Raw genomic sequence first — 15847 nt, 5'->3', positions numbered from 1 at the left:
TCAAACTTGTTATTATTCTAAGGTAAATTAATTTCTGAGACCCAGAAAAATTTCAAATTTGTCTGTCGCAGGGCTGGCTGACGAGTCCCATCTCTCCCCGCCGGCCACCACCGTTTGATTTGAAAACTAAAAAATATTTCCAAAATCTAGTTTATACTTTTACGAGTCTAAACTACTCCTTGGAAGAAGCAATATAGAAATAGAATAGAATAAAATTTTATTTCAGACCACGTCCATAAAATGGTCTGTGATAGACTAGACAGTGACACTGACATATCAGTTTGATTTTTTTATTTCATGTTTTGTTTTGAGTTTGTTTTGATATTTTATGATGCATTTTAATTTATCATTCAAATGATATCAAAGTAATTCATATCAGTACATAATTAAACCTGATAACTATATTGAAACAGTACGGTACTGAAAACATCTAAAACTCTTGTAAGTAGGTACGATGAAATATGATGTTTTTCCCCATAACTCTTTCGGAATTAATACCTATTAATGTGTAATTTTATTATTATATACAATTCCAGTGTGTATTCATACCACAAACACCAATACTGAAGGAAATATGTTTATATTATCTAGCCGTATACATCCTAATAACTATTTTTCCTCTGAGACATAACCTATTTATCTTTCTTTTAGTTTTACAAACCATCACACACAAATTACAAACTACAAAAAATAAAATTAATGAGCGGGTGTGTTGTATAATTGTGATAAAGTGTTCCAGTGGAGAATATATTTCTAAGATGTCATTGCACTACATACCTCGGGTAACTCAGGTATAATTGACAACTTTTACCACAAATTTTGTATAAATACATTATTATTATTTATTTATTAATCATTTCAGTGTTATATATTAGGTACAAAAGACTTCCCACAAAACCAATATTTTTGGTTTGACTATGGGTAAATGCGGAAAGTTTAATAAACTAAAAATAAAATCCCACATTTGGGATACCAAGTTTACCTTTGGTCTGAAGTGACTATATTATACATTCATGGTTCTAACCATGATAACCCTAACTTAAGCACAGTCAACTCAATACTCAATCAACACATACATTGTTTAACTCAATGAAAATAAACTCAACTTTACATTTTAATTATCAGCTGGATGCAGTAAACTTGGATGAACAAGTGGAAGAGCTCCTGAAGCAACAGCTGCATCAAGCCACCAAATACTTAGAGGTAAGAATAATCAACATATATTGATATGAGTGAATCCTAAACTTAATCCTTATTTAAACCATCAGTGAATCTTAAGTAGATAAATATTTGCTTGATACATTAATCTTAGTTTGCATGTAGAACCTTTTATATTATTATATGGGATTTATTATAGTGTAAATATAACTATTTCTATTGCAGCCCGGCATCCTACAGCCGATCCTGCCAGAGCTGGAACTACTCATACGGAGCTGGATATTCAAGTACTCCATATGCAACAACAGGTCCACATTTGGACAGCAAATGTTGTCACTAAGTTACAAGAAAGACAATTTTGCCCGCAGCAAACTATTCTGGTACTATGGATACACAGTTGGATTGAAATATTTAAAAGAAAGGGCAACTTATAGTTTCACATCAAACACAAAAATCCAGAACTTTTTCCATACTTTGGAAACATTTCAAGTGGTTGGAGATGTATTGAACTTCCTAAGGTTTGTCCAGAGTGGGAGGCACCCGGTGCTCGTTGACTTTATCCTGGGGCTGGAGATGTCGGCGGACAAGCTGACCAGGGAGGACCTCACGGACTTCTCATGGACCAGGGAACTGCTCTGGCATAACTTCATTGTTAGTATAATTTTTTAAGTACCTACTAGTATATGAAAATCTAGTTGAGCAAACCTATTAATTTTGTTATTCACCTGATCAAATTGATTTTTATAAATATTAATAACCAAAATGCCATTGAATCCATTTTACATATACATAAGTACTCAACAATATGAATTGTTCCAGGAACTGATAGGCACAGTGATATCCCTGATGAACCTGATTGGTGTGAGGAAGCGGCTGTCATGCGTGTTGAAGCTGATGTGGTGGCGGCGGCACTCGGCGAGCGCGCCGGGCGCCGCGGCGGCCGCCATGGATGTGAACACGCTGTGTGCCTACTGCTCCAGCCGGCCGGTGCTACCACACACTATGGGCTGCAGTCATGTGTTCTGTTATTATTGTGTTAAGGTGTGTATGGAATTCTGTTGCTATAAGCCTTTGCAAATACTTGTTGGATAATTAAAAAAGACAATACATAAGTTATTTCTAGCATTGGCTCCCAAAAACACAAACAAATATACACCTTTGGTTTGTTTGCAAAAGTCAACTACCTCATTATATTATTTTTAGAAATAGTTGCTATAATAAATAAAATTGTTAGAATGATAAATTCATAATGAATTCTTGTTTATAGGCAAACAAGGATGCAGATGAAGACTTCCCGTGCCCCAAGTGCTACTATCAAGGAAAAGAAATTAAAAGGTTTGTCATAGCTGCAAGTTAAAAGTTCTTCCTATGAAATATATTTATAAGTACTTAAGTTGCTTTATAATATTGATATTTAAAGGTGATGTGATAAATAGATACTAAGGTTTATTGGATTCTTATTTATTTTAATTGTTACAATTTTTAAGTACTGAACTTTGTACAGACACTAGGTACTTTTTATTGTTAAATAAAGGTCTTACAATTAAATACGATATATGCAATTATATTTATAACATATACTACTATGCAAACTTACAGTAGTAAACTAACCTAACTTAACATTTAATCATATCACAAATTCAAGATTATTCCGGCATCAGATATACAGAGTGAAATAGATCATCAGGCTTCTCGTTAGAGAAGTACTTATGTTACCTGATCATAGTTCATAGACAGTGAGAATTGCATTTTTACAACATAGAAAAAACATTCTACACTACTAGTCAGAAAAATAGGTAAGTATGAAATAAAGATTTTTGTTGGTATGGCACAGAATCACAAAACATAAACATTTCATCCTATTTATCAAGTGCGGTAGTCACTCTCAACTGGAGGGCTAATCTTGCATGATAATGAAGTGAAGTCGTTATGAGATAGAGTCGCGGTTACCGCAGCAGCGCTCCGAAACTTCGTATTTCACCATCATCATCAGCCAATAATCATCTACTTCTGGGCATAGACCTTCCTCATCCAGCTACTACCAGCTACCGGCCTAACGTCGACGGTCCAGCGGCCAGGAGGGCGTGCCACGCTGCGTTTGCCCATTCGTAGTCTCCACTCGAGAACTCGTATTTCATCATCATCAAGCAAGACTAGCCCTGCTGGCTAAGAAGAAGAAGAAAAAAGCTTCCATCAGTTGTCTGTGTCACTAGTGCTGGTCCTTGCTGTTCCTGACGTTGGCGTGGAAACCGGTGCGCCAGTCGGCCACGTAGTCCACGGTGCGCACCGACCCGTCCGGCTCCACCAGAGAGTATTGACCTGTGAAGTAGAATGAAACTTATTTGTAGACTGGCTGTTGCTCGCGAGCTGCCCCGTGGGAATTACGAGATAAATAGTTGACTCTATGGTTATCCAGGGTCAGCTTCCATATACCAAATTTCATAAAAATTTAACCAGCCGTTTTCCCGAACCCTGAGCCCAAAAAAACACTTCCCTCAAGTGAAGACATGCATAATTAATTTAAATACTTGGAAGCTTCTTTCTCTAATGTATAAAATATCGTATATGTATTGACCTAAGTTCCGAGCCGATCTCTGATAAATTTCCACCCTTTACTAGCGTTTATGGACCCAAATGATGTCAATGTCAGCGCTGTAAATTTATAACTCTACGTTTCAAATAAGTTCAAGACATAAAGGCGTATGACCTTTTCTTCTTTGTCTATCTCGTAATTCAATAGGAGGCTAGGTCTTTAGATATTTCAATGCTCTAAGCTTGCTCTAATGGGATTACACAACACAACAAATGTGCCACAAAAGGGTAATAGCATGTAGGTAAACTAAAATAGCTAGCGATTCAGAAATGCCTTTAGAGATTGTCAGCCGTGGATAAATGTGATATGTGCTCGCGATTGCTGTAAATACCTACCTAAAATCTAGACTAGACGTAGACGATATTTAGTTAGTTTTGTAAGTCTTGAAGTGCTTTTAACCGCTCGGTTCTTTTCAAGTTATAAAAACTAGAAATTGACTCGAATTTTATCAGTGAGTTTCCCGTATGCAGGAAAATGTGCCCTACACGTCATGTGCAATATCTGCTAAAATAAATTCTAATTACGCGATCATAAGTATCAAATAAATGGTGCTCTCATCGCTTTACCCGTCGGGCCCTTTATGAAGGTGGTTTGTCCAGGAGAGTTTGTAAATCATCTTTTAGCAAATTTTTGATGACGTCTGTGATGGATGATGATAGATATAGTATGCTCAAGTAGTAAACAGGACTGACCTTTGACGACCTCCCCGTCGCGCTCCTCCCGCTGCTGCTTGATGTCCCCGGTGTGGGGGTCGTTGACCCCGTACTCGTAAGCGTACCGGGGATTCGCGTCCTGCAGAAAGGAATATTCAATTAGTTATACACTATACATATGTATTGGTTGGTGTTCAGAATGAATCCCTTTTTAACCGACTTCAATAATAATTAAAAAAATTAAAAAACCGACTTCAAAAAACCACTAAAATGTAAGAAATAATTTAAGGTTTACACAAATTCTACTCGTATGTGACAGTACAAATATACCTAAGCAGGAACTGTTCTCTTTTGATGTTGGTGCGGTGACAAAGTAATCGGAAGAAATATGGCACCAACTTCAAAAAAGAACAGTTCCTGCTTAGGTATATTTGTACTGTCACATACGAGTAGAATTTGTGTAAACCTTAAATTATTTCTTACATTTTAGTGGTTTTTTGAAGTCGGTTTTTTAATTTTTTTAATTATTATTTTATTTTATAGTTTTTAGTTTATTTGCAATATTTTTCAATCAAAAGTAAGGTGCAAATGATACCAAAAAGTCCTACTAATCAATACGAATCATTCAAGCCTAAACACGAAGTAGTTGCTATATACCGTTGAGGAGTTCCCCTGACTGCCTTCCGTTTCCATCATCAGATCAGCTCAAGGTCACCATCATATTTTTTTGTTATAAGAACTATATTTACATTCTTAATTTCATTAGAATCGGTTAATATGTGCCCAAAATGGAAATTCATACCCTGTTTTTACCCCTTTACCCACCCTTGGGGGTGAGATAAAATTCTGAAAAAAAAATGGGACCACATGGGAGCTCAACCCAATACAACAAAAAAAGATTTTTCAAAATCGGTCCATAAACAGCGGAGTAATCGGTGAACATACATAAAAAAAAATATAAAAAAAAAAAAAAAAAAAAGATTCCGACGAATTGAGAACCTCCTCCTTTTTTTGAAGTCGGTTAAAAAAAGGAGATTTCTCAATTCGTCGGGATCTTTTTTTTATATTTTTTTTATGTATGTTCACCGATTACTCCGCCGTTTATGGACCGATTTTGAAAATTCTTTTTTTGTTGTATTGCATTGAGCTCCCAGGTGGTCCCATTTTTTTTTCAGAATTTTAGTTCACCCCCAAGGGTGGGTAAAGGGGTAAAAACAGGGTATGAAATTCCATTTTGGGCACATATTAAGCGATTCTAATGAAATTAAGAACGTAAATATAGTTCTTATAACAAAAAAATATGATGGTGACCTTGAGCTGATCTGATGATGGAAACGGAAGGCAGTCAAGGGAACTCCTCAACGGTATATAGCAACTACCTCGTGTTTAGGCTTGAATGATTCGTATTGATTAGTAGGACTTTTTGGAATCATTTGCATCTTACTTTTGATTAAAAATTATTGCAAATAAACTAAAAACTATAAAATAAAATAATAATTAAAAAAATTAAAAAACCGACTTCAAAAAACCACTAAAATGTAAGAAATAATTTAAGGTTTACACAAATTATATGTGACAGTACAAATATACCTAAGCAGGAACTGTTCTTTTTTGAAGTTGGTGCCATATTTCTTCAGATTACTTTGTCACCGCACCAACATCAAAAAAGAACAGTTCCTGCTTAGGTATATTTGTACTGTCACATATAATTTGTGTAAACCTTAAATTATTTCTTACATTTTAGTGGTTTTTTGAAGTCGGTTTTTAGCCAACCACTTTCGGATTACTGTAGGTACTTTTTTTGCAACGCCATGTAGATTTAGCGAGACAGCTTTGGCTTCGCCTTAGTAGGTTTGCCCGTGGGAATAGGGATATAGATCACTATACAATTTAGGAAAATAATATCAATTTAAAATCTGGCCAGCAAATCGCCCCAGTAAGTTTCGTTTTCATCTGTTAGTACGTAGAATCATAGAATAACGAGTTTACTTGTTATTCTATGTTAGAATAGTAGGGTTACCTATCCCTTTAGAGACCCTACTAAATGTAGGTAGGTACCTAAATGTTGGACCATTTCATTTCAAACACATTTTAAATTTAAATAAAATAACTTTCCTTTTATATTGTTTAGATTTAAAGTTCAAAATTTCAAACTTTAGAATATTGACTATTAAACATTTCTAAGGTACCTGATAATATTCCTCCATGAGTAGATAGGTAGAGAATGAACGCTAAGCGTGAACAGACAATTATTGTAAAGTTCCTAAAGTTATTAGATTACATTTAGATAAGACAGCTTCGATACTCCATTATTGTTATTAGGCGCTAAATATGCTCACGATTAAATACATATTTGTAAGTTGTAATACCTACCTACTCCTATTTTAAACACAATAATAAAACCGTGGTAGATTTTAGATGTTGATAAATCCGGAAAGCCCTTTTATAAGTTAGGCTGGCTTTGAATAGCTTAGAATTTGGATAGTGACAATGGCTTTTATGAAAGAAATCATTTTTATTTATATATGACATTATTTTGAATTTTGCCATTAGGTACTTCTGAAATCGTTGATATGTTAGAAATAAAGTAATTTTAATAGAAATTGCACTGGCTCAGCGGTGGCAAGTGGAAAGACCCTTGCGCAAACAGACCTACCTCTGACGATTGAACTAAACTAGAGCATCGTGCGACTTGCGTCTGCGCAACCATCTTGATACAGTTTATCCTTCGAACTCTTCGGCTCAACCTACTCTGCCCTACACTACACTCACCACACCTCAATCATAATAAAAGTACAATGAAGACGATGCGCGATGTGAAACCGTCTTGCACTTCGAGAAAGCGTTATTTATTTGAGCAACAATAACTGCGTATCTACCTATTACCTACATATTTGGAAATTTAGGAAAGTAGACAAGCCTGTGGGCGAGGTCCTGCGTAATCTAGATATTTAGGTAGGCAAACCTGATTGACCCTGAACACGAAACCTGCCCCTGTATTTCATCAATAACCTTAGACGACTTTTAATTGCACACCTAATTGAACAAAATGATAAATATTATTACATATTACCCAACAGCCGTAGCCACATACGCAGTGATATGTAGATGACTTATTGGAGGCGATGTGGTAGAACCTGATCATAGACCGGGTCATGTCAATGATTTAGACGTAGTGTGGAGTTGAGCAATGCTAATAAGTAATATATTTGCGTAGCTAATCTGAATGCAAATCATGTCCTGGGGCGTTACGGTTAAACAAATAAAATTAAGTGACATCTCTGTTCATGTTAATTAAGTTACGTAAATCGTAACTCACCTATAATCAGTAATCACATTTTTATATGTAGGGGCAAAACCGCTGTAAGGGATGACAGTGACACGGCATGAATTTAATTAACACAAAATAACTATCAATTAGGTAGGTACTCACATAGTTATCCACAAATTCTTGGTGGGCATTCTTAGCGTGTCCCGCCGACGAGGCTACGGCCTGTAGCGCCAACTGTGGGGCCGCGGGCGCTGGTTGAAGAGCCAACTGCGGGGCCGCGGGCAGGGGCTGGACAGCCAGCTGGGGCTGCGCCACTTGATGCCGTGCATATTGCAGCGGGGCAGGGTACTGCGGGGCCGACGCCGCGCCACCGCCGTATGAGCTCACTTGATGGTGCACTGTCGAAGCGTACTGGCCGATCAACGGGGCGGCATGCTGGATCACTGGCGCTGAATACTGAGACACTACTTGTGGAGCCTGCACGTATTGAGGGGCCTGCGCGACGTACTGCGGTGCCTGCTGGGCCACATACTGCGTGGCTACAGGGGCGGCGTACTGCTGTGCTTGATGTACAGCGTACTGGTTCACAACGGCTTTAGCGTACTGGCTCACTGGCGCGGCGTACTGGGCTTGGGCGGCCACGACGGACTGCGAGGCGTAGCTGTTAGCTTGCGGCTGCGCGGGGGTGAAGTAGCGCTGCGTGGGCGCGGGGGCGGCGGCGCGGTAGCCGGCCGGCGGGCCCGCGTACACCTGCGCCACCACGGCGCCGCCCGAGCTCTCCACGGAGTTGTGGCTGAGGGCGGGGCGCGGCGCGGAGTAGCGCGCGAGCAGCGGCGCAGCCGTGATCTTGGCGATGATGGGCGCCTGCGCGTAGGTCGCCTGCGGCCGGACCGCGCCCGACGACGTGAAGGACGACAGGCCGGCCGACGTCGCGTAGCCGTGTTCCTCCTTCTGCTGCGCGGTGTTCTGTTGCTCGTTGGGGTAGAAGACTGGAGGTGAGGTTTTCGAGAAGGAGGATTGAGCTTGTGCCTGTGCTTGGTAGGCGACGCCGGCGGAGTAGGCGGGCGGCGGCGGCAGGTAGGCGGGCGCGGCGAGGCGCAGCGCGGGCGCGGGGTACGAGTAGCCCTGCGGCCCCCCGTGTCCCCCGGCGTGTCCCCCCGCGTCCCCGCAGCCCGCCAGCTGCTGCAGCTGCTGCAGGTGGTAGTTCAGGTCGGGGTCGTGGTACGCCGCCGCCAGTGACCCCAACACCAGCACCAGGGCTGCAGATCTCATCTGAAATATAGGTGTGTATTTTGTACTTTAATCGTTGTTTTGGATTATCTTTCAAAATTGCATAAATATAGTATAGTATATCTTAGTTTGAGAAATAACTCTCCTATTGTATCCGTCTTGTTCATAAAAGCTCTAAACCCGTTAAGTAATTCATTCATTACAATAGCGATTGTACGTAGGTTTGATAACTAGCCCTATAAGTGGTTCTGCAAAGACATTCACCGCTCGTTTATTATATCCGACTACATTAAAACATAAACAAATGAAACTTAAGTAATTAATATACCTGCAGTCACACAACAGAAGATTTGAATACAACTGTCAATTACAGTCGGTACTTACCAGCTTCATCGTGGTAAAACTTCTTAAACTCTGCCACTAAAAACCTTAAAGCATTAGTGCGTTATGTCTCGAGTGGTATTTACTCCACATAAATCGTATCCGCCGAAGTTAAGCTACAGTCGAAATGAGAGCAGAATTGGCCCGCGAAGTCTTATATAGCGTATCAGTCGCACTGGTATCATGTGTGTAAGAACGGGTCAAACTTTTTCACATTCGCGCTGGGCGCGGCATGTGGGGTAGAGTCGGCGATTTATTTCGACCTATTCACTCGATATAAACTTTGTGTCTCATATATTCCGATTGGTATACATATAAGTTTATGGCTGTGAGACTTTATGTTCCCGGATTTATGTGGGTTCGTTATATCGTTAGGCCTTAGTTAGTGTCATTGAGATCGAAATAGGTTTTTATTACACCACGTTCATGAAACGACGCGACGTATACCTCCATTTTGCCCTACCTACCTAAGTACTAACTTACATCTTAAGTACTTACCTATATAAATTTAAGTGTGTAATTTCATTATTGAAAAAAAATAAGAATACCTAGACACATAAACTGGGTTAGCAACTGTCGGTCATCAGTTTTTTACTTGAATATCCTACCTACCTTATTTACATTATTTACCGTCTAATAAAAAGCTACTAAAACATATTACCTATACACCTTACACAGGACATTACTGGCTTAGTATATTTGGTCGTCCTAGCACTTCTTGCGTAGTCCACACATCCGGTCCGAAGGTAGCTAGGTCAACGGCCCATAAATACTTATCCGTAGAAAGACAACCCAAAATAATTGTAACCGTGAATTTATTTAATCTGAAAACATAAACAAGTGCCCTTCCCTTCTATAATACTGTAGGTGCTTAACCTAAACCTAAGTTTAACTGAGGGTGTATTTATAGTTCTAGAGTAACAAAAAAGGCTTGACTTTAAAAAGTTCAACCTGCACGAATTTTCATTCTCATTGCTTTGTTTTTCTCCAGCTTCATTGAACTGTTCAATTTCCTTGTGTGTGTGCGTCTGTCACACAGCTTGCACAAGCTCTACATGAGCTAGGCAAGTCCCAGGCCCCTAAGCTTTTTACAGCTTACATGCAAATTGCAACATTTTAACATACGATTGGCGAATAGTCATTCTAAAGTGGACAGTGCCGGTCTCGCTGAACGTTACACTGGATATTATAGATTTCTTAATGCATGCTCCGTAAGAGTTAAATTTGAACCGTAGGTTTTGCATTTGTAGTGTCTTCTACTGATAGGATAGCGATATGCAATATACCGCTTTAAGTCGAGTCGTCGGTGCTCCAGCTTTGATATTAAGGTGTGAAATAAATGGACATGATACGGTGTAACTGTCTAACCACACTTTAATTTGTGCCTCTTTTCAAAGGAATAAATAAGTGTACCTTACTGCAGTTAAGGCGACTTACTTAAATTTAATCGCTTGCTTTGAAGTGTGCAGGTATTTTACCCGTTAAATAAAACAAAACTGCCAAAAAGCTCTACATAAGTCTTAATCTATGTTAAGTAATCTACAAAACATAAATTTTAATATCAAAGTTTTGTATACAATTATGTTGTCGTATCTACGCAATTTATTATTGACAACAGCTGTTGGCACCGAATGAACGTGTTATGTTGCTAATAGATTTATATTTGCAAGATTAAATGGATATTTTGATAGGCCCTATGGCAAAGCGCTATGCCTGCCACAAGGATTCAGTCAAAATCGGCACTATTAGATAAATGATGCAATTAAATAAAAACACTTTAATAATTAAATTTTTCACAAAGTACTTAATGGGTTAACATTAACAACATTATAACATAGTTACTTACATCTTTTAAAAGCTTTTGTTTTAAAAAATGAAATGAATTCATATATGTATAAAGTTATTAACTACGTAACTACGAAAATGCTCTAAGCTCTCTCATAAGCAGATAAAGTAAATCCCTATTAAGAACCGGGTAAATTGCAGATATCTATACCATTGTGGTTGTGCCTTAAAGATAGATACGGATCAGTTTATTATAGTTATTCCTGGTATTTAGAATGACTGACGTGTCCAAGCAAACTTGTGAACCTTTTCCAAATTGCAGAAAATACGAGTGCAACGAGTCCGAATGCGTGCCATAGTGCCCGTAGATGCGGGATAGACGTCGAGATAAAACGGGCGGTGGCGGCAGGCACAATATTCAGAACAGCAAAGCGTTTCTTATACGATAGTGAAATGTAGAGTCCGCGTCACCACAGAGCCGCGGCACTGTTTTCAATGTTGTATTGTTTACTCTCCGGCTGCACACATAAGAACTAATGTGTTAAAAAAAGCCATAAGAGGCCGTAAGACTTCAATCGTGGCGCAAACTCTACTAGCTCTACTCTTCTTGAGTCTACGCAGTTGATTGATATAATTAAGATTGCTGGTTTTGTAAATTCGTTAGTACCATTTAAAAATTCCAATCAGAATATTTGTTTACGATCGCCTAGCTCTTCAGAATAACAACTGCGGTACGATAAGCTGCAAAGTTCGTGACGAGTTGGGATTTATTGTCATTGCCGCCGGCATGTCGCAGAATAGGTTCCTTTATTGCCTGTCTCACGTGTCAAATACGTTACAAAGACCACCTATATGGGTATAGGAAGGTAGTGGACGCCAGAAATGCATTTGCAGTTAAAATTTTACTTTCATCACCATTGTTACCTTACTGTGTAGGTACTAGGTACACACTCTGTCGATCTATGCAACATCTCAAGATCATGGTAGGGTAGATGGTAGGGGTCTGTTCAAACCAGTTACTTGTCTAAGGTTCAAACATATGATTATATAATTACGTGGCTAGTTAGTTACTAATTCACAAAAGTTCATTGTAGTATACAAAGTACAAAACAAGAATCTCCAAGAACCAGATATATATACTGTACTACCACCGCCGTTACTACGAAAAATACGAGTAGGTACCTACTACGAATGGTGCCGAAAGAAACTTCATTTAAGTTACTAATATCACGATCTACGTCAAGAATTACTCGAGATATATGAAGACGTTGAGTTATTAGCTTAATTGTGTTAACCTAAAAGCTTTGATCAATGTTTATTATCTACATTACGAGCAATTGGATAATAATAATGCAAGTAAAGGTTTCGCAAGGTTGAGTTAAAATTAAATGTTGTTTATTTTTACACTCAGCTTGATACAGTTATTTGGTTCGCGGCTAACCTTGACTTGACGCGGGTTACAAAAGCTGTGACTAGTTTGCTAGCGACACTTTGCTGATTGTACCGTAAGATTAATGATTTTTTTCATAATTAATTTACTGGATTAGTAAAACTATACTTTATTGAACTGTACATAGTACCTACAAGTAAATAAATACCCGCATCGATTAATTTAAGTAAGTAAATTTTATCTGTCTATGTCCTGTGACCTTTCTGGTGGGCTCAATATTAAATAATATTGGGTGTGTATGTTACTGCTAGGTGTAACTTGTTTAAGGGAATTATTTGTTTATCTAATTATGTAATATAAACATACCAGGATTTCATGAGGTCATCGAAACGGCGAGTAATTAGGGCGACGTCGTGTACATATCGTATTTGTAATGTGACATTTTAGTTCACCTTTAGTACATCTACCGGCCTACACACATTCACTGATTTAGCCATAATGCCGTGCATACTAATTTGAATAGGTACTACGTACTGAGACAATAACGAGTCAGATAGGTATAAATTTAATACATATATTTATACATATAGTTATAGGCACTTAGTGTATTTAACTACCAGTTGAACAGAATACCCTTACTTGAGATTATTCGTCAAAATATACCACATACCTAAACTCTTTATCAAATAAGTGGGACATTATTATTGTGTCAACTTTTTTATACTTAACTTTATAGTGGGTTATTGTTCTTGTTATTATGTTATTCCGTATTCAGATGTCAAGAGTGTGCAAGACGCACAATGAGACGCTAATCTCTTACATTACATTACCGTTATAATTTAATATGCCCCGGCAATTGTTTTTTTAACGAAATGTATTTTGGTATATTACTGTATTAAGTACTTACTATTTATTATTGTATTACTATTATTGTTGGATGAGGAAGGCCGAGGACCGAGTGTTGTGGCGCTCCTTGGGAGAGGCCTATGTCCAGCAGTGGATGATTATTGGCTGATGATGATGACGATGATGACACTATACAAACTAATTTAAGTTCATAATTAAGGGCTCTACCTCTACGACCTTCATATAAACGTAATACCAAAATTTATAAAATGAGAGTACTTAGCTATTCTGATATAATATTGTTGGAATGCTTATTAACCCGTTATTTATTATCCTGCCCTGTAGCTCCGATAATATTTAAAATATGTTTGTTATGTACAAACAAGATTTTACTGTTAAATAAAAAAATACGACTTCAAAAAATACCAACGTCAGATATATGGTAGAAATACTTCCATTTTACGAAGTAAATGGTCGATCCGGCTAGTGGCTACTTGAAAATCAAAATTAGTACCTAGTTATACGTATTTTTACAATGTGATACACATTAGTATTTGTCTATATACCTAACTGATCTTTTTTTTTAAATCATATTTGATTTAATTTTACTGTTTTCTGTAATTTTTATTTATTTATTTTATTTTATTTTTACATTTTCGTGGAGAACCAACAGCATTTTGTTAATAACTAAATATAACTTATGAACATATAACAACTTGATGCCATTAACAGGTTCCCGCATATTACACAAAAGTAATTGAATGGGTCTTATCTATAAGTAAAGAACTTAACTTAATTATGATAAAATATATTATCGTTATGAGTTACCTAATGACTATACATAGGTATAAATACGTATAGTTTGAGAATTGATTGGAAAATCAAAATAATCTTAGGTCCATATTAGAATACTTTTCCATTTAAGTACATAATTATATCTAACGTGTAACGGATGTAACTAAAGTGTAGTGTAGTATATTTTGAAGGTGCTGGGCATAATGCCTTTATAAAGCCCAGAAGGTCGCTACCCTGTACCCATGTGTTCTAAATTAGTGTCGATTGAAAATCAATCGATCGATGTTTTGATATTGGTGTGTAGGTATTTGTTAAAATGTTATCAAAATATAGGTAATGAGCCTACAAGGTGAAACTTGTATCTACGAGTATTGTCTATGTATTGTCTATGTGCAAACTTGAATAAAATAGTCTGTTTGAAAACGTCAACCAACGACTTTCATTAGAGATTTTTCTGACAATAAAAAATATGGTTAAAAATCGCTACAGGTAGGAAACATTACAACATTTTCACCTGTCGTGCTTCTTAGTTTATTTATTGCTAAATGAGAATAAAATATTAGAGAATATGATCGTATATTTCTACGGTAAAAATCAAATAAGTTTTTCGGAACTAGAACTTACAAACAGGGAACGCGTTGATGTCTTTTGTATGAAAAAAGTGACTGAGATAAATATTGATTTTTTTTCGTGAATTACACTGTTTAATCCTTTCTATTTAACTACTAATCAACTCGAAAATGGTTGATTTCCTTTCATAACATTAAAAATTATGGTATGTACGCGTGTATGGTAATATGATTGAGTTTATTTGAATGTAGTTTCAATATTCACGTCCGTCGCGTATAAGGAGTTTTCCCTGCGAGTGCCGACTGAGGGCTTGCGGTTTTAAAACCGGTACGGCGAAATTCTAAAACATATTTTTTTACCTATTTGCGATATAATAATGATTTGGTGCCGAACTGCAAGTATAATCTGTAGCAAGTCACAGATTTTTCAGCCGCAGTGCGGGTACTTCCACTTTACTACATACATTTTTTCGCGAGCAAACCTCACCGACTGCTGCCGCAATGTGCGCTAGCCCTACTGGCGTAGTAATATTAGTTCAATGGGTAGCCCTAACTCGTTCAGATTCCGCGGAGGACGGCGACCGGACACCTCATCCGCTCTGGCGATCGATTGATTCAACCTTATTGAACTACATTTTTAAATTACGCTTACTATATAGGTACCTACTTACTGTACTTACTATATTATATACCTACCTACGCACCTTCAATAAAATCTGGTGAACATTATGTCCATATATTTAATAAGATTTGGGTTCAGGTACTTCAATAACATGGTCATTTTATTAGTTATTAATTGTGGGAAGTGGATTATCATTATTTACCATGTATATACCTGCCCTAATAGGTATGTAGATTTAGTAAGTTAGTAGGTAGGTACGTAATTTTGTAATACGTACCTACATACCTTCCTTTAAGCATTTGAGTGTATAGTCAAGTACTGCTTTATGAATACTTGATGATACACGAATAGTTAACTAAAGATATATAAACGTGCAAAGAGGGTTCGTTCACTCAAGTGTTATTATAGCACTTGTTGTTGAGAGATGAATCGAACATCCACTTGACCGCTTACTTCACTGACCCAATGAAAACGTACGCTATTTAGTTAAGCGATTACATTGATCATAGGTAATCATAAATCGGATCGGAGTCATAGATATGTTACATGTCATC

The 15847-nt window shown here is 37.5% G+C and overlaps 2 protein-coding genes across 3 annotated transcripts; one reads left to right on the top strand and one right to left on the bottom strand.

Annotated features, from left to right (window-relative positions):
- Window positions 1-309: 309 nt before the first annotated feature.
- Window positions 310-2720, top strand: LOC105382726 (peroxisome biogenesis factor 2). Of its 2 annotated transcripts, none has more exons than XM_038105312.2 (6): window positions 310-441; window positions 652-791; window positions 1126-1203; window positions 1384-1809; window positions 1978-2199; window positions 2426-2720. In XM_038105312.2, the coding sequence occupies exons 2-6, from the start codon at window positions 759-761 to the stop codon at window positions 2513-2515; spliced, it is 849 nt and encodes a 282-aa protein (XP_037961240.2). In that variant the 5' UTR covers window positions 310-441; window positions 652-758; the 3' UTR covers window positions 2516-2720. The 2 variants fall into 2 exon arrangements, with proteins under 2 accessions (XP_037961240.2, XP_037961239.2); XM_038105311.2 differs by having other exon boundaries at window positions 312-449.
- A 587-nt stretch (window positions 2721-3307) lies between these two features.
- On the bottom strand, window positions 3308-9414 carry LOC105383358. Its single transcript, XM_011553397.3, has 4 exons — window positions 9290-9414; window positions 7838-8947; window positions 4444-4543; window positions 3308-3477 (listed from the first exon to the last, which is right to left on the bottom strand). Exons 1-4 carry the CDS (start codon window positions 9296-9298, stop codon window positions 3368-3370), a joined length of 1329 nt encoding a protein of 442 aa, XP_011551699.3. The 5' UTR covers window positions 9299-9414; the 3' UTR covers window positions 3308-3367.
- Between the last annotated feature and the right edge of the window lie 6433 nt (window positions 9415-15847).

The sequence above is a fragment of the Plutella xylostella genome, chromosome 22 (genome assembly GCF_932276165.1).
Source record: "Plutella xylostella chromosome 22, ilPluXylo3.1, whole genome shotgun sequence".
NCBI lineage: Eukaryota > Metazoa > Arthropoda > Insecta > Lepidoptera > Plutellidae > Plutella > Plutella xylostella.
The sequence above is the reverse complement of the archived record's forward strand: the minus strand, read 5'-3'. Positions and strand labels throughout refer to the sequence as shown.

Coding starts and splice junctions, on each gene's coding strand:
- LOC105383358 (XM_011553397.3), bottom strand. Junction 4,544..7,837: donor AAGAATTTGTGGATAACTAT/GTGAGTACCTAC, acceptor TCCTTTCTGCAG/GACGCGAATCCCCGGTACGC. Junction 3,478..4,443: donor CGACGGGGAGGTCGTCAAAG/GTCAGTCCTGTT, acceptor TCTACTTCACAG/GTCAATACTCTCTGGTGGAG.
- LOC105382726 (XM_038105312.2), top strand. CDS start 759: ATGTCATTGCACTACATACCTCGGGTAACTCAG. Junction 1,204..1,383: donor AAGCCACCAAATACTTAGAG/GTAAGAATAATC, acceptor TTTCTATTGCAG/CCCGGCATCCTACAGCCGAT. Junction 1,810..1,977: donor TGCTCTGGCATAACTTCATT/GTTAGTATAATT, acceptor GAATTGTTCCAG/GAACTGATAGGCACAGTGAT.